The 26,835-nt window shown below is 42.4% G+C and overlaps 1 protein-coding gene and 1 pseudogene across 1 annotated transcript in view; one reads left to right on the top strand and one right to left on the bottom strand.

The window, feature by feature from the left end:
- The window catches only part of rnf213a (ring finger protein 213a), a 124,838-nt gene that overhangs the window by 31,423 nt on the left and 66,580 nt on the right, over positions 1 to 26,835 (top strand). Inside the window, exons 6-17 of the mRNA XM_034190836.1 lie at positions 359 to 531; positions 8,680 to 8,847; positions 14,669 to 14,874; positions 14,972 to 15,264; positions 15,355 to 15,614; positions 20,528 to 20,740; positions 20,846 to 21,038; positions 21,123 to 21,178; positions 24,698 to 24,872; positions 24,953 to 25,117; positions 25,202 to 25,300; positions 25,385 to 25,507. Coding sequence (XP_034046727.1) covers positions 359 to 531; positions 8,680 to 8,847; positions 14,669 to 14,874; positions 14,972 to 15,264; positions 15,355 to 15,614; positions 20,528 to 20,740; positions 20,846 to 21,038; positions 21,123 to 21,178; positions 24,698 to 24,872; positions 24,953 to 25,117; positions 25,202 to 25,300; positions 25,385 to 25,507 — 2,124 coding nt within the window. The remainder of the gene's footprint in view (positions 1 to 358; positions 532 to 8,679; positions 8,848 to 14,668; positions 14,875 to 14,971; positions 15,265 to 15,354; positions 15,615 to 20,527; positions 20,741 to 20,845; positions 21,039 to 21,122; positions 21,179 to 24,697; positions 24,873 to 24,952; positions 25,118 to 25,201; positions 25,301 to 25,384; positions 25,508 to 26,835) is intronic.
- Positions 11,751 to 14,573, bottom strand: LOC117527911 (annotated as a pseudogene).

Raw genomic sequence — 26,835 nt, 5'->3', positions numbered from 1 at the left:
TGGCCAAGGATGGAGAAGTGTGAGATGAGCTGCTTGATCTGCTCCCACTATGATCCACACCCTGGATAAGCAGAAGAAAATGAATGAATATCCCAACTGGGAATCAATTTATTATTTTTGTTAGTTTAATTTATTTATTCATCTGTTCATTTTTTGTGCTAAAAAGTACACAATTGGATGCCATAAATCTGCAATATGAGAGCGGGTTTAGGCCACTGTTGCTTCTTGACAAACAAAAAATTGCTTTTTGTACATGTAATTGGCAGAGGAGAACAGTTCATATTCCTGCATTCATGGTGTACATTTTTTTTTATGTAATTGTATACATATTATAAATATAACTGTGTTCTTGGTTCAGTTCAAAAGCGTAGGCTCCAGTGTGGATCCTGTAGTAGTACCATTGGAGGTTCAGCAATCCGAAGGCCAACAGGACCCAAGTACAGCAGAAACATCAGACGGTGGCGGTGGACGTAAACACGGTAGTGAGGATAAGACTGAATCCAACACTTCGCCTGAGCTGCCACCCAAAAGGTTTGATACTTTGACATTTAAGCTTTTTGACAATTTTTTTTTCCTCCCTCCTGGGCAATTTTTATTTTAAATTTGACGATAATAGTACATGCAAAATGCATTAAAATATACTTACATTTTCTGCTCTTTTGTATATATGTACAACAAACATCCTAACCACCGACCCACACAAACGTAAGAGTACATTCACCTAGACTACAAACATGAAAGGGAAAAGAAGAAGAGGAGGATGAGGGAGAAAATTATGATCGAGGTCACATTCAGCCGTGTCCTCTGTCGCTGTATATACAGTAGTGTTCAGAATAATAGTAGTGCTATGTCACTAAAAAGATTAATCCAGGTTTTGAGTATATTTCTTATTGTTTCATGGGAAACAAGATACCAGTAGATTCAGTAGATTCTCACAAATGCAACAAGACCAAGCATTCATGATATGCACACTCTTAAGGCTATGAAATTGGGCTATTGGTAAAAAAAGTAGAAAAGGGGGCGTTCACAATAATAGTAGTGTGGCATTCAGTCACTGAGTTCATCAATTTTGTGGAACAAACAGGTGTGAATCAGGTGTCCCCTATTTAAGGATAAAGCCAGCACCTGTTGAACATGCTTTTCTCTTTGAAAGCCTGATGAAAATGGGACATTCAAGACATTGTTCAGAAGAACAGCGTAGTTTGAATAAAAAGTTGATTGGAAAGGGGAAAACCTATACGCAGGTGCAAAAAATGATAGGCTGTTTATCTACAATGATCTCCAATGCTTTAAAATGGCCCCAAAAAAAAACAAACGCGTGGAAGAAAATGGAAAACAACCATCAAAATGGATAGAGGAATAACCAGAATGGCAAAGGCTCACTCATTGATCAGCTCCAGGATGATCAAAGGCAGTCTGGAGTTACCTGTAAGTGCTGTGACAGTTAGAAGATGCCTGTGTGAAGCTAATTTATTTGCAAGAATCCCCCGCAAAGTCCCTCTGTTAAATAAAAGACGTGCAGAAGAGGTTACAATTTGCCAAAGAACACATCAACTGGCCTAAAGAGAAATGGAGGAATATTTTGTGGACTGATGAGAGTAAAATTGTTCTTTTTGGGTCCAAGGGCCGCAGACAGCTTGTGAGATGACCCCCAAACTCTGAATTCAAGCCACAGTTCACAGTGAAGACATTGAAGGATGGTGGTGCAAGCATCATGATATGGGCATGTTTCTCCTTCTATGGTGTTGGGCCTATATATCGCATACCAGGTATCATGGATCAGTTTGGATATGTCAAAATACTTGAAGAGGTCATGTTGCCTTATGCTGAAGAGGACATGCCCTTGAAATGGGTGTTTCAACAAGACAGTGACCCCAAGCACACTAGTAAACGAGCAAAATCTTGGTTCCAAACCAACAAAATTAATGCCTCACAGATGTGAAGAAATCATGAAAAACTGTGGTTATACAGCTAAATACTAGTTTAGTGATTGACAGGATTGCTAAAAGAGCAGTTTGAACATAATAGTTTTGAGTTTGTAGCGTCAACAGCAGATGCTACTATTATTGTGAACACCCACTTTTTTTTTTTTACTAATAGCCCAATTTCATAGCCGTAAGAGTGTGCATATCATGAATGCTTGGTCTTGTTGGATTTGTGAGAATCTACTGAATCTACTGGTACCTTGTTTCCCATGTAACAATAAGAAATATACTCAAAACCTGGATTAATCTTTTTAGTCACATAGCACTACTATTATTCTGAACACTACTGTACTTACTGTACTTCTTAAATAAGCATACAGGCTCTGATACCCACATATGGAGAGACATGTGTGTTCATATATCATATGCATACAAGCCCATCATCACAATCCCCCAAATAAATATGTACTATACAATACATAGTAGGCTATATCTGAAGACATTCTAAAAGTGAAATCTGTAGAACAAAGCCAGATGAATAAATGTAAGCTGATCCATTGCAACTATTTTTACTGTGGTGTTGGATGACTGTCATAAACTAGTGAAGTAGATTGGGGATAAAAAAAAAACAGTGACAAACGGAAATGAAACGCTTCTAAGGGGAATCAGGCAAAATTGTGAGTTTCTCTAAATATGTCAAAAACAGATCCCAGATGGAGAGGAATTTTGTCTCTGGACTCTCTAAGCGAGTGCTTAATCTTCTCTAACTGTATAAATTGTATCAGATCGTTAAACCACATGGATGCTTTAAGTGGATTCTTTGATTTCCAATGTAGCAGTATTCTTCTACGAGCAAACGGTCACAAAAGCAGTGGTGTTTTTATTTGTTTTCGTTATTAATGTTTGTTTGTTTTTTTTTTGTCTGTAACACCAAATATGGCCATTGTTGCATGGGGTTGGAGATCAAGATGATAGACCAGTATGATAACAGGGCAGGACACAACCAAAACATATGTTAAATTTGCAGACGTATTATGACATCTGCCACATGTTGCATCTGAACGAGAGTTACGAATGTAACTACGGTTCTATGAATTTCTGATGACCGCCAGAGGGCGGTGCTTTAGCACCTGGATAACTACATGTGCGCAGCACAAAGGCTGAGAATATATACCAACAAAGTCACGCCATTGGATGTGACCTGGGTGACGTCACTGATTGTCTTTATATACCAGACGCACCCAGTGCTCGCTTCTTTTCGGAATGAACTCGCAAGAGTCTGCGTGACAAGCAACTCTGGCAGTCATCCGGAATTCATAGAACCGTAGTTACATTCGTAACTGTCGTTCTATTTCATTCCTCCTGACCGCCAGAGGGCGGTGCTTTAGCACCTGGATGACTTAATACCAACAATGTCACGGAGTCACACTCACCTCGCATCAGCAGTGGGTAGTGGAGGCAGACAATACCGCCGAAGTCACCGCAGGAGGAGCAGCCACATTCAGTCTGTAATAGCGGGCGAAGGTACAGGACGAAGCCCACGTAGCAGCAGCACAAATATCACTCAAAGGGACACCTCTCAGTGCAGCCCAGGAGGTGGACACCCCTCTGGTGGAATGGCACGTAACCTTAGGAGGCTGAAGACCTCTGGACCTGTATACTTATAAAATGGCATCCACGACCCAATGCGAGAGTCACTGCTTTGAGACGGCACAGCCTCTTTTGTGATCACCGTAACACACAAACAGGGCATCCGTTTTCCGGATCCCGGCAGTCGCACTAATGTACTGCTTCAACATTCGGACAGGACACAGGGAACCTGAAACAGATAATCCTGGATCAGAATACGGGGCATACACAGCCAAGGAAAATGGCTGGTTAACATGAAAGGTTGAAATTCTCTTGGGTCAAAAGGACAGATTAGTCCACAGCATAACCCCAGATCCGTCAGAATTCCATCGCAAACAGTCCCCAGCGACTGATAGGGCATGGAGCTCTCCCACCCGCTTAGCTGAAGACAGTGCAAGTAGAAAGGCAGTCTTCACTGACACCCATTTAAGATCAGCACTTTCAACTTGTTCGAAAGGGGATAAGCTTAAACCCTCCAGGACTAGAGGAAGGTCCCATGAAGGTATGCGCGCAAGCCTTGGAGGCTACAAACATAGAGCATCTTTCAAAAACGACACACTAAGAGATGTGAACCCACTGACCGGCCATCAACGTAGACGTGCCGGGCAGAGTTTGCAGCAACATAAACCATCAAGGTAGCGACAGAAAGTCCTTTCTCCAGCAGTTCTTGTAAATATTTGAGGAAAATAGGTACAGGCAACGCTCCGAGTCTAACTTTTGGTTCTCACACCACTGCGCAAACAGCTTCCATCTGTTGTCATACAAAGCCCTGGTAGAAGCAGCATGTGAATTAAGCATAGTCTGAACAACAGCCTGGTCACAAGAAATTAACACGGAGCCCGGCCCCTCAACGGCCACACATACAGTTGAAGGCATTCTGGGTGAGGGTGCCAAATCCTGCCCTGTAGCTGTGACAACAAATCTTTCCTCTCCGGGAGAGCCCAATGTTCCTCCTCGAGGAGTTTATAAATCATGGGAAACCAAATCCTCCCCGGCCAGAACAGAGCAACCAGCAGCACCCTGTGGCTGCTCTGGTCTATCCTGTGCAGTGTCAACATTAGCAGCGGGAGAGGAGGGAAGGCATAAAGGAGGCAATCCAGCCACGGGTGAGCCAATGCATCCTGCCCCATCGGGCTGTCTGGTTCCAAGAGGGAGTACCACCGTGGGCAATGTGTCAAGGTGCTTGAAGCGAAAAGGTCCACTTCCGCTACACCATACTTCTGCCAGATCATTTGGACCACAATCGGGTTCAGTCTCCACTCTCCCGGTGGTGGTTTCTGTCTGGAGAGTAAATCCGCAGCGCTGTTCTGTACGCCGGGCAGATGAACTGCTCTGACACTCTCCTGAGGACTCTAGACACCCCTCACCATCCTGTGATTCCACACGGCCCCCCAACCTTTGAGTGATGCATCTGTAACAACCACCTCTCGGCGAGAAGGGACGGAGCCTAGAGGGACACCCTTGCAGATGAAGTCCACGTTCCCCTAGGGTCTGAGGTGCAGAAGGCACTGGTTGGAGAGTCGTATAAGCCTGTGCTGATGCAGCTTTGAGTTGAGGCCTAGGTTGTTGATCCAAATCTGTAGGGGAAGTAAAAAAAAAAGTCCCAAAGGTACCAGCGACATTGCAGTCAATTTGCCCATCAACCGGAGCAGCAAACCAAAAGGCAGCGTCACAGCCCGTTGAATGTGTGAGACGAGAATTACATCGTCCACTCTCTGCGGGGATGGTGATGCAGTCATAGTCAGGGAGTTAATGGCAATGCCAATGAAGGTTGATTGTTGACTGGGAACAAGAGAACTCTTTGCAAAGTTCACTGTGAGTCCTAACTGAGAGACATGGTTCAGTAGGAGAGCTGTGTCGTTGTGCACCTGCTCCTGAGTTGGAGCGCAGACAAGCCAATCGTCTAAGTAGGGTAGGATTCTTAATCCAAGAGCTTGCAGTGGGGCAAGTGCTGCAGCCATACATCTGGTAAATGTACGAGGGGCGAGAGAGAGGCTGAAAGGAAGCACCCTGAACTGGTATGCCTGACCTTCGAAAGCAAAGCAGAGAAACTACCTGTGACGAGGCGCCACTGGCACATGGAAATAGGCATCCTTTAAGTTGACACTTGTGAACCAGTCTCCTGGTGTGATAGTTTGAAGGACGTCTACTGTGCAGAGCATGTGAAACTGCACCACTTTGATATAACGATTCAGACGTCGGAGATCGAGGATAGGACGAAAGCCGCCATCCTTCTTTGGAACAAGGAAGTAAATTGAATAGAACCCCCTGAGCTGGTCTGAACTGTGAACTGGCTCTATGGCCCCCTTCTCCAGGAGTTCCAAAATCTCCCGTTGTAGGGCAGCAGACTGCACCGAGTCGGAAACAACAGTCATCCTCACCCCATTGAACTTTGGAGGATGACATCTGAGCCCATAGGCTCCCGAAAGGCAGGCCACTGGGAGAGCTGGCCCTCAACTGCGTATGCACGTGCAGCTCTGGGAGTCGGCGGGAGCCTGGATGTAGAGTGAAAAGCTGTAGCACGTCTGACTGGCTGAGGTCTGGAAGAGTAGTAGGTCAACAAACTGTTGCCGAGATTTACTAGCCTCAACAACACGCTCCAAAGTTTGTTGGGCCGCAGGTCCAAATACTTGGCCTGGAAGAACCGGCAGTGAACGGTGTGCCTCTGCAGGATTCGGACAGGGGTAGCAATAGACATGACGTCTTCCTCATGCTGAGTAACTACATTGGTCTGATCAGCCTTATTAGGGACAACAGGAACTGTCACGGCATCCCTAGGATGTAGATTCAGAAGCAAGGACTTAATCTGAGCAAACTCAGAAGTCAACGTTTCGACCTTTTCAAGCATGGTCATGAGTAACCTTAGCAGAAGGGGCTCTTGCATGTGGGCATTTACGGCGCTTTGGTTCCTTCCTGGGGCTGGAGGCCAAAGTCGCACTAGCCACTAGACCACTTTCCAATGCCGCAAGTCTAGCAGGTCTCTCTGCCAGTGGCATGCTGGCACAATTAAAGCAGGCATCGCCAGTCAGGGCTTCCCTCAGGTGTCCGATCCCAAGACACGAGGGGCAAAACATATGTCCATCATCTGGGCTCAAGGGAGTCAAACAGGTACCACAGCCATGCAACAAAGGCCCTGTCAACATTGTGGACTGTGTGCAGATGGCTAACGCAAGCCCTGACGGTTACAGATAGAAAGACAAAGCGTGAATCACACGCAGTGTAAATAGTAACACAAGGCACGGAGCGTAAATCACTTGCAGTGTAATGCAATCACAAGGCACAGAGTGTGAAGCACTCACAGCCGTCGACTTGACACAAGGCACGGAGCGTGAAGCACTCCAGCCGCAGACTTGACACGAGGCACGGAGAGTGAAGCACTCCTGGCGCAGACTTGACACGAGGCACGGAGCGTGAAGCGCTTACAGTGTAATAGCTAATACAAGGCCCGGAGAATGAAACACTCACAGCCACAGTAATAACACGATGCACACAGCCGAAAAACTCACAGCCCAAGTGCTAAGTCTGTTACAGCAACGTCGACAACACTAGCTGCTAGCGGAGCTGTTAAACTTAGCAAAATGGCAGCACCGCACATGAAGTACGTCAAGGAGTGGAAAACACTCACGGCAAGCCCAACACAGTACACTATACTGGTTCTGATACACACTGCCACGTAGTTAACGGGGTTAGTGACACAACTAAAGAAATAGCCAGCTTTCATCGAAACAACACAGCTAATGTGCACAGAGAAAAAATACCCAGCAGGGCAGCGGCAAAGGTGTACTCACGTCAGTCAAAGGATACAAAAAACGGTGATGCTGTGTCTCGCAGGCTCTGGAGGACGTGTGCAGTGCACATAGCTCCAACCGAAGGTGGGTTGCGAGGCTACAAGCGAGAGCGGCAATCGCAGCTAAGTGCGTTCTCAACCTCTAAGAATGTGAGAATGTAGAAAAGAAGCGAGCACTGGGTGCGTCTGGTATATAAAGACAACCAGTGACGTCACCCAGGTCACATCCAATGGCGTGACTTTGTTGGTATATATTCTCGACCTCTGTGCAGGTCCAGGTGCTAAAGCACCACCCTCTGGCGGTCAGGAGGAATGAAATAGAACTGGGGTATATTTTAGCTGGTCTTGCCTCTGAGAAGTGTAGGACTTTGAATTGTATTATGCTTAATTTTGCACAGGAAGTACTATCGTTCACTCTCTGTTATAATTACAGCTGCTGTGGAATTAAAATTGGAATGTAACTCATGACCCACAGAATTTTTTAAGTTCTGTTCTGATTTTTTACCAATAAATAAGTTTCTTGAAGAAATGCAATTTGACATGTTAAATATTTAAGATGATTTGATTATTTTCACAGGCCCATTTAGTGCTTTTACCTGCCACCTTATGAAACACACGTCAGCCTTCCCCATATTTGTTTGTTTTTCCATATTTAAGCAAAAAAGTTTGAATGGTAGTAAAATAAAGACGTGCGTGACATGGACAGCCTCATCACAAAAAGAGAAGAAAAAAGTACAGGTTGGGGAATAAAAAGTCTAGGGGTGTTTCTTCCTTTAGCCCTGTCTCACATCCCCAACACGACCAACACTAAAACTAGATCTAAGCCGATACTTGTTCTTCTGTCCAACACAAGCTGCAGGGTAAATGTTAAAAAACAAAAAAAAAAAAAATACCTTCTGGTACTACAGTCTCTTGTTACTTCTAATCCAAAAAGGCTCTCAGTTGCTTTAAATTTATCAAAAACTAATTACATGAAAATGAATATATAAATAAATAGAGATAAAACAAAATGAGTAGACTGTTAACTAAAGTAGCAATACAATGAGCATCACAGCATCTATAATTCAAAATAACAGTTAACATGTATCAGAACATGAAATAAAAAGAAAAAGACCAGTATCTTAATAATGGGAAGGCTGTGTAGGCAAATAAAAATACAGAACTTAACCCAGCAATAATATCAGTGAAAGTGGGGATCAGATGTCTGAATTACTGACAGGAGGGTTCATTGGTTTAGAAAAAAATACTGGGTAGTTACATTTTTTTTTTCCATTTCATTTTATGTACAGTATGTTATTAGTATCGTTGTTATAAACCTATTTGTTTGTTGTATTTCAGGCCACTGAGGAACAAGACCATTGCAACACATGACAGGCTTACAGTTTACTTTCATGCTGTTCTCTCAAAGGATTTCAAATTTGATCCAAATGAAGACGGGATTTTTATTAAGGCAGGACATCTAATCGGATCATGGGATGACAATGCAGTTGAACTGTCAGCGACAAGGTATATTTTGTTGATTGAGCCTTATTGTTAACTCTGAAGATGATGTCTTGATGTAATTGGTGGTGGGTGTTGTCAACTAGGTATTTTGGGTAAAAATATTGGCTACCATAAAAACATCTGCAGATTTCATCTTGTACTTTGATTAAAGATATGAAGATTTTCTGTTATGCTGTAAAAATGGACTTTGTCATGCCTAAAAAAATGATAAATGTGCTTCAGAAAGGTTGAGACGATATTTATCCCGCCTGCAAACAAATATTGTGTGGTATAGGACTCACGTTGTCTGTCTGTCAATTCATCCTCAACTGTTTGGTGTAGGGATGCACCAATACCACTTTTTTCCAAACTGAGTACGAGTACATACAACTCCAATTACAATGAAGTTGGGGCATTGTGTAACATGCAAATAAACACAGAACACAATGATTTGCAAATCCTCTTCAACCTGTATTCAATTGAATACACCACAAAGACAAGATATTTAATGTTCAAACTGATAGACTTTTTGTTTTTGTGCAAATATTTGCTCATTTTGAAATGGGTGCCTGCAACTCATTTCAAAAAAGTTGGGACGGGCAGCAAAAGACTGGGAAAGTTGATGAATGCTGAAAGAACACCTAATTGGAAACAGGTGCGTGTCATGATTGGGTATAAAAGGAGCATCCCCAAAAGGCTCAGCCGTTCACAAGCAAAGATGGGGCGAGGATCACCACTTTGTGAACAACTGTGTTAAAAATGAGTCCAACAGTTTAAGAACAATATTTCTCAATGTTCAAATGCAAGGAATTTAGGGATTCCATCATCTACAGTCCATAATGTAATCAGAAGATTCAGAGAATCTGGAGAACTTTCTACACGTAAGCGGAAAGGCTGAAAACCAACATTGAATGCCCGTGACCTTTGATCCCTCAGGTGGCACTGTATTAAAAACCGACATCATTGTGCAAAGAATCTTACCGCGTGGGCTCAGGACCACTTCAGAAAGCCCTTGTCAGTTAACACAGTTCGCCACTACATCTACAAGTGCAAGTTAAAACTCTACCATGTAAATCGAAAGCCATACATCAACAACATTCAGAAACGCCACCGCCTTCTCTGGGCCTGAGCTCATTTGAAATGGACAAACGCAAAGTCGAAAAGTGTGCTGTGGTCTGATGAGTCCACATTTCAGATTGTTTTTGGAAATCATGGACGTTGTGTCCTCCAGACAAAAGAGGGAAAAGACCATCCACATTGTTACCAGCACTAAGTTCAGAAGCCAGCGTCTGTGATGGTATGGGGGTGTTGGTGCCCATGGCATCGGCAGCTTACACATCTGTGATGGCACCATCAATGCTGAAAGGTACATCCAGGTTTTGGAGCAACATATGCTGCCATCCAAGCAACGTCTTTTTCAGGGACGTCCCTGCTTATTTCAGCAGGACAATGCTAAGCCACATTCTGCACGTGTTACAACAGTGTGGCTTCGTAGTACAAGAGTGCGGGTACTAGACTGGCCTGCCCGCAGTCCAGAAAATGTGTGGAACATTATGAAGTGCAAAATATGACAACGGAGACCCCAGACTGTTGAACTGAAGTTGTACATCAAGCAAGAATGGGAAAGAATTCCACCTACAAAGCTTCATCATTTAGTGTCCTCAGTTCCCAAACGCTTGACTGTTGTTAGAAGGAAAGGTGATGTAACACAGTGGTAAACATACCACTGTCCCAGCTTTTTGTGAAATGTGTTGCAGGTATCCATTTAAAAATGAGCAAATATTTGCACAAAAACAAGTTTATAAGTTTGAACATTGTAGAGAAGCTTGAATCTTCGACTGGACTGGTCCAGTCGAAGATTCAAGCTTCTCTACTATGGATACCACCTGGACAACTGAGAGCCTACACAGAAACAAGTTTGAACATTAAATACCTTGTCTTTGTGGTGTATTTAAATGAATATAGGTTGAAGAGGATTTGCAAATCATTGTACTCTGTTTTTATTTACATTTTACACAACGTCCCAACTTCATTGGAAGTAGGGTTGTACATTTGAGTACCGAGTACCGATATGAATACTTAATGATATCAAATACAGTTTTATGATGACTTTGAAAACATGTTTTGTTCATCAGTTGTTCCTTACTTTTTGACTGCAACAGCTGCCAATATCATTAGCTTTGTTTTTATTTACAAACATTTCACTTAAATCATGTAATTTCACTTTTTGACTACAACAAATTGTCCTTTAACATTAATTGTGCATTTCTTGACAAACATGACACTGCCAGACATCTCACTTAAATGTATCTTGTGGACTTCAGCACTGCAAAATATACCACACCAGTAACTGAACTGAAATTGAAAAAAGTAGCGGCTTATGCAACCCCTGGCAAAAATTATGGAATCACCGGCCTCGGAGGATGTTCATTCAGTTGTTTAATTTTGTAGAAAAAACGCAGATCAGACATGACACAAACAAAAGTCATTTCAAATGGCAACTTTCTGGCTTTAAGAAACACTATAAGAAAAAGTAAGTAAGTCAGTCCCTTCGGCTGCTCCCTTGTTTGCACTTGGGGTCGCCACAGCAAATCCAAGGTGGAGCTGCATGTTGAATTGGCACAAGTTTTACGCCGGATGCCCTTCCTGACGCAACTCCACATTACATGGAGAAATGTGGCAGGGGTGGGATTTGAACCCGGAACCTTCTGAACTGAAACCAAGCGCATTAACCACTTGGCCACCACCCCCTGAGTCTCAAATGCAGCATAAAAACAAAAATCAGGTTTTAAAAAGAGACACTTTCAGTCCGTAAATAACTCTGTTATTTAGAAAATTAACACCAACAAAAGTCCAAAACGTCCAGGGAACCTTCAGCACAGTTCGGAAGTGATTATTGATTATTGGACCGTCCCTTGGAGGCCCGCGGTCCGCACCTTGGCCCCCGCCGGTCCGCCTCAGATGGACACTGTTTTCCCGCTGATGGTCCGTTTGACGGCGGCTGCCGCCAGGTCTCCGAGGAACCGGATCCCGGCGCTGCCTCCGGGCAGCAGCGACACCACGTAGAGGCCGATGACGGCGACCTGCAGCGCGGCTCCGAGTGCGGTGCTGCGGAGGTGGAGCGCCGCGTACAGAGTCCGCCCAGCGCGGCCAGGTAGGCAGCGGCCCCGGGCGACAGGCCGGCGGCCAGCAGCCTGCCGGGGCTGCGCAGCGCCGCCGCCGCCACGGCGAACATCGAGCGAAGCGACCAGAGCAGCGCAAACTTTCGCAAGTAGAGCAGCAGCAATGGCGCATAGAGAGCCGACAGGCCGAAGCACAGCGCCTAGAAGGCCGCGCACACACCGCAGGCTGCCAACCGCTGCCGCCGGCTCAGGCCCGGCAGGCAGGGGTCCAGCTCGGACACCCAGGGCCAGGAAAAGCCGCCGCCGAGGCTAGGTATGGCCGCGCTGGGGCTCAACCAGCTGCCGGGCGCAGAGCTCGACTGCGGTTCCTCCACATCCACCGCGGTGCTGAGCTGCTGTGAGCCGGTTTTACTGCTGCCGGATTGGACTGAGCCAAGAAAAACAGAAACACTAAGAAACACTAACACTAAGAAACACTAACACTTAAGAAACACTGTAAGAAATCAGGGAAAAAAAATTGCGGCAGTCAGTAACGGTTACCTTTTAGACCAAGCAGAGGGAAAAAATATGGACTCACCCTGTAAATTTTCATCCTCAAAACTAACACCTGCATCAAATCAGATCTGCTCGTTAGTCTGCATCTAAAAAGGAGTGATCACACCTTGGAGAGCTGTTGCACCAAGTGGACTGACATGAATCATGGCTCCAACACGAGAGATGTCAATTGAAACAAAGGAGAGCATTATCAAACTCTTAAAAGAGGGTAAATCATCACGCAATGTTGCAAAAGATGTTGGTTGTTCACAGTCAGCTGTGTCTAAACTCTGGACCAAATGCAAACAGCATGGGAAGGTTGTTAAAGTCAAACATATTGGTAGACCAAGGAAGACATCAAAGCGTCAAGACAGAAAACTTAAAGCAATATGTCTCAAAAATTGAAAATGCACAACAAAACAAATGAGGAACGAATGGGAGGAAACTGGAGTCAATGTCTGTGACCGAACTGTAAGAAACCGCTTAAAGGAAATGGGATTTACATACAGAAAAGCTAAACGAAAGCCATCATTAACACCTAAACAGAAAAAGACAAGGTTACAATGGGCTAAGGAAAAGCAATCGTGGACTGTGGATGACTGGATGAAAGTCATATTCAGTGATGAATCTCGAATCTGCATTGGGCAAGGTGATCATGCTGGAACCTTTGTTTGGTGCCGTTCCAGTGAGATTTATAAAGATGACTGCCTGAAGAGAACATGTAAATTTCCACAGTCATTGATGATATGGGGCTGCATGTCAGGTAAAGGCACTGGGGAGATGGCTGTCATTACATCATCAATAAATGCACAAGTCTACGTTGATATTTTGGACACTTTTCTTATCCCATCAATTGAAACGATGTTTGGGGATGATGAAATCATTTTTCAAGATGATAATGCATCTTGCCATAGAGCAAAAACTGTGAAAACATTCCTTGCAAAAAGACACATCGGGTCAATGTCATGGCCTGCAAATAGTCCGGATGATAATCCAATTGAAAATCTTTGGTGGAAGTTGAAGAAAATTGTCCATGACAAGGCTCCAACCTGCAAAGCTGATCTGGCAACAGCAATCACAGAAAGTTGGAGCCAGATTGATGAAGAGTACTGTTTGTCACTCATTAAGTCCATGCCTCAGAGACTGCAAGCTATTATAAAAGCCAGAGGTGGTACAACAAAATACTAGTGATGTGTTGGAGCGTTCTTTTGTTTTTCATGATTCCATAAATTTTTTTCCTCAGAATTGAGTGATTCCATTTTTTTTTTTTTCCCTCTGCTTGGTCTAAAAAAGTAACCGTTACTGACAGCCACAATTTTTTTTTTTTCCTGATTTCTTAGTGTTTCTTAAAGCCAGAAAGTTGCCATTTGAAATGACTTTAGTTTTGTGTCATGTCTGTGATCTGCTTTTTTTTTTCTACAAAATTAAACAACTGAATGAACATGCTCCGAGGCCGGTGATTCCATAATTTTTGCCAGGGGTTGTAGTCCGGAAATTATGGAGCGTGTGCATGAAAATCCCACATTGAGAGGTTGACATCACGCTGTTCTAAAAGGGGTATCGAGTGACATAGTATCAGAGATGTTTTATGATTACAAGTATGAGTAAATGAGTACGGGATCGGGCCGGTACCCAATACTGGTATCGGGATCGGTGCATCCCTAGTTTGGTGTATTTTAGTGACACTTTACACAGCAGTGGCAACACACTGTGAAGATGTGTATGAAGGAAAATAATTGTGGCACTGTGTCTTCAAGTAAAGATACATGCACGTGTGTTGTTGTTTTTATGTCACTATATGTACAGATTTTTACAAGTTTATTAAGTCAGGCATTTCATCACAAAAGATTTTTGACGACAATAATAATATGCATCAGCAACTATAGTATGGCCAGGCAGTGAAGTATAATTTTGTGAGCTAGATCACAGATCTATAGTTTCTTTACTTTTCAAACAAGCAATTGCTCAGAGGCCACAGAATTTTTATTTTTTATTTTTTTTTTGTTGCTTTAGTTTATCGAAACCCAAAGGTGTGATTGTGGTTGTTGAACTCTACAGTTTTTTAAAAAACTTGATTACCTTTTTACGAGTCATCTTGTGTCCCAACTGATCAAAGAACAACAAAACATTTTTAATGAAGATGAAAAGCTCAGGGAAAACGCACTGACTTTTGTTTAATTTTTGCACAGGGATCTTGGAGACCATGGACTTTTAGTTGAAGGCTGTCTGGTGACGAGAAAAGCTGCTTGTATTTCTGAATCAATACCATACAAATATGTTGTCTACAAGGGAAAAAAGCAGAAATATGACTACGAATACATTTACAAACTTAATCATTCAGACGTCCCCACCAACAGATGTTTGTTTGTGAAAGAATGCTGCCTCAGTGAGGAAGGTAAATGCAGACTTCCTTTAATCTGCTTGACTGTGTGCAAAACAGCACATTCAAACTATGTCATGTTTTTTAAAATTGCATATCTTGTTTTCTAAAGGGGAGTGGCACCAGTATGATGACATCATTTGTGCTGAGCCTGGCATCTTGCAGTCTGTTAAAGACAACTTAAAAGAATTTTTCTCGAAAAAACAGAGGAGCCTGGTTAAAGGCAGAGAGATTGCAGGGAATGTAATGCTGGAGTCCATATTTGATCTTCTCAGAAGTTGGGATGATACTAATCTGAAGAATTTTCTAGTCCAGCTACACCAGTTTTTTGAGGTTTACTCAGACCCCTATGTGTATGAGGAGAAGGAGAAGAAGTGGTCCTCCTTAAACTATACGAAAGATGATGTAAGTCAACATCCCGCGGTTGCGTTGTAGTGTGAAACGACAAAACTATGAAAATGCTCAGGCATGCTACTATGTTCTCTGTTTTCTTAGGTGAAGAAAATGCTCAAAGAATTCTTCCTCAAAAAAGTAATTCCTCAGGTAGAAAAGGATGGAGATGGGAAGAGCCTCTACATTCAGGACCCTGTGAAAGCGGCTTTGGTCATGCAGTATGTGTGTACACAGTATGAAATCAGACTGCAAGATTCAGAGATGCTGGGGCTTTGCAGTGCGCTGTGCTTGCCCGTGCACAGCAGAGATGATTTCCTTCAGTACTGGGCTGATTTTTCTCAGCCTGTTTCTAGTCTCAAAGGGTATGTACCTAATCTTTTTTTAACTGAGTAAGTTACATTGGAATACAAGTCACACCTTTTTCTGTATTATCACCTCATTAATTTTGTTGTAGTGTACTTATTATATTTGGCATTCATTCTTTTACTATTGGAGCTTGTTTTGCCCCCCCACCCCCATTATATACTAGTAAGTTACACCGGAATACAAGTTGCAGGACCTTCCAAACTAGTAAAAAAAAATAAAGTAAAAAACCTATGGTTACATATGTAACTGCAGTTCTATGAGGTGGAGAATATCATCCACCCGTCGCTGAGAAGGGGTTGCCCTCATCAACTGAAAGTCCAGCTGGATGCTGATGAACATTAGTTGCTGGCTAGGTGTTAGGTAGCTTTTGTCGTAGTTCACCGTGAGCCCTAGCCTGGTGACATGAGAGATCAACAGGGCTGAATATCTGAAAGCAACTGCCCTTGACTGGAAACAAATTAACCAATTGTCTGGCTAAGGACGGGGATTGGGATATAGAGATATGCGTCCTTTAGATCTGTAGCTGTAAACCCGTCATCTTGCCTAATGCCTTGTAAAACATCAGTTGTGTGCAACATGTGGAATTTTAGAACCTTTGAGGTATCTTTTTAAGGACCTGAGATATAGAGTGGTTTGAAGTCTGCCTTCTTTCTTTGGGATGATGAAATATGTGTAATAGATCCCACTGCTCTGTAAGGATGGATCTAATAGTTCAGTTGCCCCTTTTCCAGAAGAGCCCGACTTCCTGGCATAGGGCCAGAGCTTTGTTTTGATCCTTCATTATTATGATCCACAGAACCTTGGCGGTCGATATCTGAACTGAGTGCTGTAACTTTGTTACAGGGTGGACACCACCCAGGGGTCTAATGTAAGTGCTTTCAGGCAAAGGATATACCTTGCTGTGCCAGGCGAGAGGGTTGGTTAGCAGTTGACTGGCAAGATCTCCCTAGTGGAGGCGCCCTCATTTGTACGATCTGTCATGATAGTGACTGAACTGTGGGCCTCTGCCTCTGGGTTAATTAACTGTGCAGACTAGCAAACTGCACCTGGCTTGGGTATCTTGCAGGCTTCATTCAAAGGCTTGCTGAGTAGCAGGGCCGAAGAGCTATCCTGGAGCCATCGGGAGAGAATGGAGAGCATTCCTGCAGAGCTCTGAGAGTGGTGATCGGGACAACCATATCTGACACTGTGCATCTGTTAGGAAAGACATTAATCTTCGTAGCTCCCTTGACTTGTAATGAGGCTTCGGTTAAACTCAGCACAGATGCGTCTGCTCCAAAGGACTGGAGGGTCTGGGATAGGGGTAGAATCAAGTGCGACATGGACTTACCAATGCGTACCATATGCGCTGCAACATCATTGCTCTTTCCAATTAAATTATCTATTAGACAACACTGTGGCCGGGGACAGCATGCGTCAGGTCTCTGTGCCTCATCAGTTGACAGGATCAGGGCTGCATGGGTTGGTTCTATGCTTGATATCCAGTCCAAGCCATACATGGATGTATCCTGCATGTTTGCCAGGGCTCTGCATTCACTTGTCAGATGAGAAAGTGTTCACCAGACATCTTTGCAGCTCCTCGATATAGGGGGCCGACGGTGGAATGCGAATACAAGAAGTAGAAGTGGACTGTGTGTAGTTTAAAAAAAAAAAAGAAAAAAAAAGGCACTTTGCCTAGCTACCTCAGCTGGTGCTGTGTCCAACCCCAGCTGCGTTAGCACCATTTTTTACAGCGGGTTTGATTACTGATGCTTGGCTAACTACCGAGTCCCTCAGAGAGTTACATCCAGTATGTAGTGACTTATGGCCCGAATCAGGGGACACCACAGCTGCCAGCTTCTTTTCCTACACACTAATAGTAGCTTGGCTCTCTGAAGCCCCAGTAGAAAGCACATCTTTCTTTTGGGCTTCCACCACGCAGAACAATACTGGAGGCAGTGCCTCAGATGTTTGTATAGTGACTGCTGTGAAATCACCAGCAGGCTGCATTGCAGGATGGTGTAGATTAATAAACATTTCCTTAATCTCAGCAAATTCTGAAGCTAAGCTGTTTACACTGTGGGTCAAAGTATACAGCTTCATGCTTTTAGGCTATCCTTACTGGGTGCCTCCCTGACTCTGCCCTGAGGTGATTAAGTGAGTCAGTAGACTCTGTGCTAGCCCTCTATGCAGTTGAGAGGTGTCACCGGCATGCGCGGTGAAGCTCGTAACTGCAGTTTATGCACACTTGCTCAGTTAGTCCCTCCCTTAAGTGTTCAATGCCAAGACAACTTTGGACACCGGTCATGACCACCATCGGGCTTAAGAGAAGCTGCACAGTAAAACGTGTCCACTTGCTACATGTTAGCTTAAGTTGGGCACTAGGCTGGCAAAGGCAAGCTGCAGCTTAATATATATCCGTACAGGGTGGGCTACTGAACCCAATCAAAACAAATATGCACGGAGAAAGAAGGCACAAACACATGCTCACTGTGCACATTAACAAGTGCTATAGACTGAAAACCAGCTCACCCATTCAAAAAGTACATGTTCAAAATGCAAACAAAATCATGCGCAACTGTATACATTTTAAACATACGAGGTCTGTTAGAAAAGAATCCGACCTTTTTATTTTTTTCAAAAACCTGATGGATTTGAATCACGTGTGCTTGCATGAGCCAACCTTGAACCTCTGTGCGCATGCGTGAGTTTTTTCACGCCTGTCGATTACGTCATTTGCTTGTAAGCAGCCTTTGTGTGAGGATGGGTGGAGTCTCTCGTTGTTTTTCTTTGCAAGGAAATGGCAGAACAACTGGAGCAGCGCGACTGCATCAAATTTTGCCAGAAACTGGCCGCCGGAAGATTCAGACGGCTTTCGGTGGCTTTTCAGTCATGTGACTATCCAAGAAATTGTGGAAGAGGTGGGCATGTCACAACATGTCATGTGAGACTTCAACACAAAGGTGCTTCTGCTACATCAGCAGCTTCGTGCCAAAGCCATCGGCATGAATTTCGCTGCAACTCTTTTCATGGCAAAATCTCCTGTCACAGTGAAATGTACCGAAAAAGTGCTGATGTCCACCACTTCCACAATTTCTCGGATAGTCACACGACGGTCCCACATCACCACAGCATTCACTTTGGAAATGATCTGGTCATTTCAGCATGTTGATGGCCGACCGGAGCGCGGCTCGCTCTCCACCGTTGTGCGGCCGTCTTTAAACCGGTTGTACTGCTCCTTAATCTGTGTGACGCCCATAGCATCATCACCGAAAGCCGTCTGAATAATCCGAGTGGTTTCCACCTGGCTGTCGCCCAGTTTCTGGCAAAATTTGATGCAGTCGCGCTGCTCCAGTCGTTCTCTTTTTCCTTGCAAAGAAAAAACGAGAGACTACACCCGTCCTCACACAAAGGCTGCTTACAAGCAAATGACACAATCGACAGGCGTGAAAAAATTCACGCATGCGCACGAAGGTTCAAGGTTTGCTCATGCAAGCACACGTGATTCAAATCTATCAGGTTTTTGAAAAAAATAAAAAGGTCTACTGCTACTCAAACCTGTTCAGTGTTTGTGAGACTCCAAGGGGAGCTCTGCTCACACTCCAACAAACCTGCGTCCACATGAGAAGATGGCAAGAGATCACTTCCGGAGTGAGCGTACTTTAAGTACCGGGGTGGGAGCATATGTCACACCTGTCACAAGTGACTTTGTTGATATAAACACCCGAACTATACATGCATATGATGGACATACAGGTGCTTAAAGCACCACCTCTGGCAGTCAGAAGAAATGAAATGGTACCCACAGGTTATGCGCAGAAGAAGATAACAATAATAATAGTAGTAGTAGTAAATACGGCTTATAGTGTCGGCATCTTCAGTGGTTTCAAATGGAGACCTGAGATCAGTTTAGGGCAGCAACTAACAATTATTTTCATATTCAATTGATTATTTTCTCAATTAGTTGACTAGTTATTTAGCCATTTAATGTTTTCCAGAGCCAAAGACGATGCCTTCAAATGTCTTCTTTTGTCCACAGGCCAAAGATAATTGAGTTTATTGCCAGAGATGAGTAAAGAAACTATGAGAATAAACTGGAAATATTCACATTTAAGAAGCAAAAATCAGAGAATTTGGATATTTAAAAAAAAAAACACCACCACTCAGAATCAGGAATCAATTATCAAAATGGTTGATTAATTGATAAATCTCTTATTTGTTGCAGCGCTACTTCAGTTATGTCTGATTTTTTTTTTTTTTTTTTTTTTTTTTTTTTTTTTTAAAAAGCCTTCTCTAGTCAGTTCACATCTTACTTATTTCTGCTTCATTGTATGTCCAAAGGTCTTTGTACTAGTCAATATCAGCTCCACAGAACTTTTGGCACTGAAAGTCAAACCTATCTTAAAACTTATCAAGAAGTACAACAAACTGTACTTTTTCATTTCCTTGACCAGTCAGTCATTGTTTATTTTCAAACCTACACACATGGGGACAGTAAATACAGATTCTGTGTGTGTGTGTGTGTGTGTGTGTGTGTGTGTGTGTGTGTGTGTGTGTGTTTTTGTTTAAGTTTAATTGAAATCATATCAACACCTTTCGCCATTGTTTAATTTGATTGTTGATTGGTCGTCAGATGTTTTCGTCTCTGACAAAAGCACATTATTTCAAAAATCAGCCTTTTTTATATTGACATCCTGCCAGTTCAAGCAGTCTTTTTTGTTGAAAATTTCTCATGCCACAATCTTTTTTTTGAAACATGTTAATTCAAGCCACATTGTGTCAAATTAAATCCAGGCACTGTTTTTAAAATGTACGAGCCTTTAAATTGTTGATAAAACTACTATTGAATTGATTTATGACACCCAAAGTCTGTGCAGGCTTTGCAATTTTTTTTTTCTTTTTACATGCTGATATATTCTCTCTGTTTTAGTTTGCAAAAAGTGTTGGTGACTCTGATAAAAGCTGTGAGACATCTAGGAAGTCCCAAGTGGATTTTGGTAATTCCACTTCTCCACCTCCTCAATGGCACCACAAAGCCCTTCTACTCTCAGACTTCAGGGAATCTAAAGTTTGGCCCATCCTGGGCAGGTCTGCAAGATCTTGACGTGGGTAATTCAAGACCCATGAACGGTCAAGAGAGAAGGTAAGAGGCCATTCTGAATTCAGCACCATACAAACATGGTAAAATGCATTAAATTTTAAATAGGGTAGCATTGCTGTAATATTTTGTTTTCTTTCAATTTTTCAGGGCATTGGTGAAGATAATTAAAACCTACAATCATTTGATGAGAGTGGATCCACTTGTAGCTCGGGCCTGTTTGTACTTTATGTCACTTGATGAACTGGAGGAGTGCAGCATTGAAATAAACATTGAGCTTTTGGACATGCTTCATGTTTTCACGAATAAGGCTCCTCTTGAGATTAGCTATAGCAACTTTGAGGTGAAGGGCAGTTTTTGGAAAGTATGACATTTTTAGATTATAGCAAGTCCTCAAAAATATGTTTTTCTTTTTCTGTTTTTACAGAAAGTAGCAGACATCCTTTCACACATAATTGGGAAACTGATTGAGAAAAAATACAGGTAATTTGTTGATAATAGATTTTCACATTTCTAAGCACTGTCATTCTAAATTGTTTTTTTTGTTGACGCTTTTCTTTGTAACATTGATAGATGACTGGAATTAAACCTGTTTAACAGTGTTCTTGCAAACTAATGACATTTTTGTAAAATGACCTGAGTGACAGGGCAGATCACCAAGATGCAACAACATGCAACTTGAAGCATACACTCCTCTGACCTTCCAAAACAAGATAGCTGTCCCAATATTACTCTAAAGATTACATTGCTCTTATTATATTGTCACAGTGGATTATTATAAGGGGATACACAGCTTTCAGTGCATGTGGAAAAGGGGCTCATGCTATTACCAGCTAAGGTCTGTGGTTCTTGCCTTGATCAAGGAGGGTTAGATTTTTACTTGTATTTGTATTATTTTTTTATTTGTTTGACTTTCCTAAAGCATGATGAAAGGGTTGCGTCTTAGTTGTAGTAGAACAGAAGACTTACTTGCAGTAGAAATCTTTCTTGGTTAGGTCCACTTAAATAATTATTGCCTGAAAATTAAAATTATTTGTCTCCTGAAAGCCATTCAGCCAGAAGATGGATATAGACATGCATTCTCTCCATGCACCAGTCAATAGATGGCAGAATTCATTGGATTTTTATCAAATGTGACCTCTCCAAATTAGGGCTGGGAAATATAGTCAAAATTATATCATGATATTTAAAGGAAATGTGCAATAACAAGATTTATGATGATATAGAAAAAATACTGAACAGCAGTCTGAAGCTACTTGTCTTACTTTCAGACTTGACTTTGCTTCTGTTGTGTGTGGGATAAGGAACGTAAATGCAAAATTGCACAATTTGAATTAGTGAATTGAAAATACAATTAACTGAAAACATGTATTTTAAAAAACACAAATTTGGAAATATTTAGCAGGAATTTCCCTTCCATCCCAATGATCACTATTGGAATTACAGGTTAGTACACGTAAAGGTAATTTAGTGTACAATGATCTAATGTTAATAAGTCCAAAAGTATTGTCACGGCTGATTGTATAATGAAGAATATTTCAGTCAGTTAAGGACATCAGTTTTGCAACACAGATTCCTCTGTCTGAAGGTTTTAAATCTTTTTGGCGGGGATCTGTGCTGCCAGTGAAGCAGGTCACCAGTGCATTTGTGCTGGATTCAAATCCAGTTTAGGTGGGTGTCGCTCATGCATCCGGGTTTAAACCAGTCCGTTTAGCTGAGGGTGGAGTTGGGCTACTTACATGCGCACACAAAGCAGAGCCTGTTTGTGGACAGCTGTGAAGGGACCATCAGAATTTGAAACCAGTCCATCTGGACAGGGAATCGATTTTAAAGGCTTCTAGCATGAAGTCTGTGATCTTACAAATGACATCACATTCAAGTTCAGCGCGTGTGTCCTCACAAGATGACAAACATTAATTTGACTGCTGCTTGCTACTTCTCCCCTCCCCTGCCCTCTCTCTCTGTCCGTCACACAGCTGACAGAAACAGTGAAATGCGCAACATCAAGAAAAAAAGTCCTCCACTAAATGATATCGGGAGTAGTAATACTTGACGTTGTAAACCAGGAGATCAGAAACATTGCAGACCAAACAAAAACACAGTAAAACAAAGGGGGAGGAGAGCAGACTGCTTGTCAAATGCACCTACGCCAACTTGCTTATTCCATTAATCTGTAATAAAAACTCAAATATTTATGAGATATGACACTTTTTTGTTTTTTTTCCTTTTGAAATTTCAGAAAAATTTGTACTGCCGTTATCATGGACTGTATGTATGATATGTCATAGCCCTAGTATAAACATATTTATCTAGGAGTATTGATTCTTATGGTAATGAATACAGTTTGAGATTTTTACCAAATTTAAACTAGATATCCCAAATGCATGTATCTTAGACAAAAATTTGAACATGATTGGATTTTATGAAGACCTTCTAAGTACCACTCAGTCTGCTGAATCAGTTCAGTACGATTGAGTTCAGAGTGCGATTGAGTTTCACCACATCCCTGTTGGGAAAGTGTAGGGACACGGACCCACAACAGGGTGCGCAAATGAACGGTCAATAGATGAGCCAAAAAGTAACAATTTAATGTTGTGAATGTGCACAACGAACATACAGACAATCACAGAATATCATAACAGTCAATACACAGAGGTGACGTGTGGGCAGGCTCGAGGATAGAAGACATCTGTCCTGAGAAGAGCCGGAACCACACGATTTCCGCTGCCCCAGAACCTGGTGAATACTGGAGCCGCCAAGTCCCGAATTCCCAGGTGATCACCGTCCCCGACTGTCGGATCTGGTACTGCTGGCGAAGAACAAAGACAGTCAAGTGTGGGTGTGTGTACACCCAGTAACAACAACGGTGGGAATGCCACCTCCACCTCTCATTCAATATGTTGCAGCGGTCCTCAGAGGAAAAAGAGTGCCGTATTGCACAGCCTCCACAAAAGGACCGGAACTCCTGCAAACACTCACAATAAACAGATTCTCAATATTTCCACAAAGGCTGAGGATATTACCTCCTATGAAGTATGATATCTCGGCAACGAGGTGGAGATGACGTCTGGTCTTTATGGAGTGAGATGATGTTGAGTAGATGGGTGACAGCTGTCAAGAGGTAATGAGCGACAGCTGTCGCCCCGGCTGTGTCCATGGCGGCAGCGCCCTCTCGTGCCTGAAGCCCGCACTTCAGGCAGGGCGCCCTCTGGTGGTGGGCCAGCAGTACCTCCTCTTCTGGCGGCCCACACAACAATCCCTCTAAGACAGCCCACTTCATGAACAGAGTATTGAGCCCATGACAACTACTGAACACAGCATTTATCTGCCTGAGCCTGCTCTTGTTTTTTTGCTCTTGGTCACTGCAAATTTTGCATGAGGTGACCTTGCTTGTGCAGGGACCTTCTGTTGGGAGGCAAGCCTGACTGAACAAAGTATTGATTATTTCAGTTAGTTATTGAAAATGATTAAGCCAACAGGGATCAACACTGTGGTACAAATATTGGTCAGGGAGCGGATGCTAGTCTCATGCGATTAGCTGTTTTGAGTCTTGGCAGAATTAGGGGCGTTTACTTCCCCATATTCTTGTATGCAGTGTTGCCACAGTAACTTTGAAAAATTACTTTATTATTTTATACAGTTACATTTTACAGTTACTTCATTAGCAACTGTTGAGAACCTGTCAGCAGCTGCTGAATGTAACTAGTAAAATAACTAGTAAAATAATGGTTAATTTTTAAGATTAACTAATAGTTACTTTTCTGGGTACTTACTTACTAGTTACCTTATAAGTTACAGTACTTATTAGTTACAAGTTGTTGGCAGCTCCTAATAAAGTAAATGCATGAAGCTGCTAATGAAGTAATTGTATAAAGTAACTAATAAAGTAACCATTCAAAGTAACTGTGGCGTCACTGGTTGTATGACTGTTCTCGGGTATTTCTGCATATCCTTCTGCATGAAAGGTAACAACAAGCCTTTTCTCCTTTTTGTTTATTTTAGCTATTTTAATGAGGCTTATGGGAGAGAATGCCTTGTAACAGCAGTGAAACTATTAGAAAAGATCTGCAAAGGAGTCAGACCTGCAAGCTACACCATGAGGTTTACAGACATTCCTGTAGTTTGCATGAATCTGGTTGCAGTGGTCTCAGGCTTTATTCTAATGAACATCAAACAGGTATGTGAATCATTGAAAATGTTAACACTTTTCACAAACTTAAGTACCAGCATTTTGAAATTGTAATTTTTTATATTTAGTTGCCTCCTGAAGACGAGAGCGATCTGCAATATGTGAAAGACCTGGTGATGTGCCGTGCATTGAAAACTGTTAGAGACTGGATCAGTCAATTCTTCAGACAGAGTTTGCTCACCAGAGGTTTGTCCTCCTTGTATCTCAGAGTGGAGGCTACAGAAGAACTCGAAGTAAGTGACATATGACATTTATGTGTTGGTGCTTGATCCATATCAGAGTGGAGGTAAGTGCTTCTTCTTGGTTGCACTTCACAGGTGTGGAATAATATAATCTCCCTTCAGTTTGAAGATGTGGCTTGCACAAAAGAATGGAGACAGAAATTTACAATGGATTTTGAGGGCAAGTTTAAAAACGTGAGATATCCATAGCATATATATTAATTTGCAGTTTTCTTAACTATAAGATAGGTGATGCATTTTATGATTGTGTGTCTTCAGGAGACTCCTTTGGATCAGATTGAATTCTACTGCACAAAAATCGAGGAGCTCAGTCATTCCCATCAACACATTGCTGCTATTATTGAAAAATGTGCTCTTGAAGCTGTTACAGCTTTGTGTCAGGTATGAAACATTTAGTTCATTCACACATCATCAACATAAAATTCAGTGCGTGTGTGTGCGCGTGCAGTAGGCATGTTCACAATGACTGGATGCATAAATGGGTCACCCCAAGGAAGCTAAAGGTTTTGATAGGAGATGGTAACAGACAGGATATCTCATTCTTTGAGTACAACAACATATATACAACCGACACACAGCAGATAATCCCAACATTCTGGTTACATTATATGAATAGGTAGCTATGACAGCAAATTTATGCAGCATTAATGGAGAAGGATCAATGATTAGTAAATGAATCATTCAATGATAGGAGTTGCATTTTTAGCCTTTTCTTGAAGCTAGAGATGGAATGAGACATTTGTAGCTACTTAAGCTCATTCCAATTCTGTGGTCCTCTGCACATAATACTAAAGCTGGTACATTTTAACCTTTGTTTTTTCCCCAGTAATTTGGTTTTTATTCCTGGTGATTGAGAAAAGGCTTGTTGCACCTAAGTCTCATATCTATTTTCACATGCTCACTATTTATAATTTGTTCAAGTTCAGCTGGATTCTTGTGGGCAACAAACAAGTTTGTCATCTGTGAATAATAGTTTATGTAGTCGAGACGGGGAATTAAGTCATTTACAACCCCTGGCAATAATTATGGAATCACCGGCCTCGGAGGATGTTCATTCAGTTGTTTAATTTTGTAGAAAAAAAGCAGATCACAGACATGACACAAAACTAAAGTCATTTCAAATGGCAACTTTCTGGCTTTAAGAAACACTATAAAAAATCAGGAAAAAAAAATTGTGGCAGTAACGGTTACTTTTTTAGACCAAGCAGAGGGAAAAAAATATGGACTCACTCAATTCTGAGGAATAAATTATGGAATCACCCTGTAAATTTTCATCCCCAAAACTAACACCTGCATCAAATCAGATCTGCTCTTTAGTCTGCATCTAAAAAGGAGTGATCACACCTTGGTGAGCTGTTGCACCAAGTGGACTGACATGAATCATCAATCAATCAATCAATTTTTTTTATATAGCGCCAAATCACAACAAACAGTTGCCCCAAGGCGCTTTATATTGTAAGGCAAGGCCATACAATAATTATGTAAAACCCCAACGGTCAAAACGACCCCCTGGAGCAAGCACTTGGCTACAGTGGGAAGGAAAACTCCCTTTTAACAGGAAGAAACCTCCAGCAGAACCAGGCTCAGGGAGGGGCAGTCTTCTGCTGGGACTGGTGGGGCTGAGGGAGAGAACCAGGAAAAAGACATGCTGTGGAGGGGAGCAGAGATCGATCACTAATGATTAAATGCAGAGTGGTGCATACAGAGCA

The sequence above is a fragment of the Thalassophryne amazonica genome, chromosome 16 (assembly GCF_902500255.1).
Source record: "Thalassophryne amazonica chromosome 16, fThaAma1.1, whole genome shotgun sequence".
NCBI classification, from domain to species: Eukaryota; Metazoa; Chordata; class Actinopteri; order Batrachoidiformes; family Batrachoididae; genus Thalassophryne; species Thalassophryne amazonica.
This window is presented reverse-complemented; position numbering and strand designations above follow the sequence as displayed.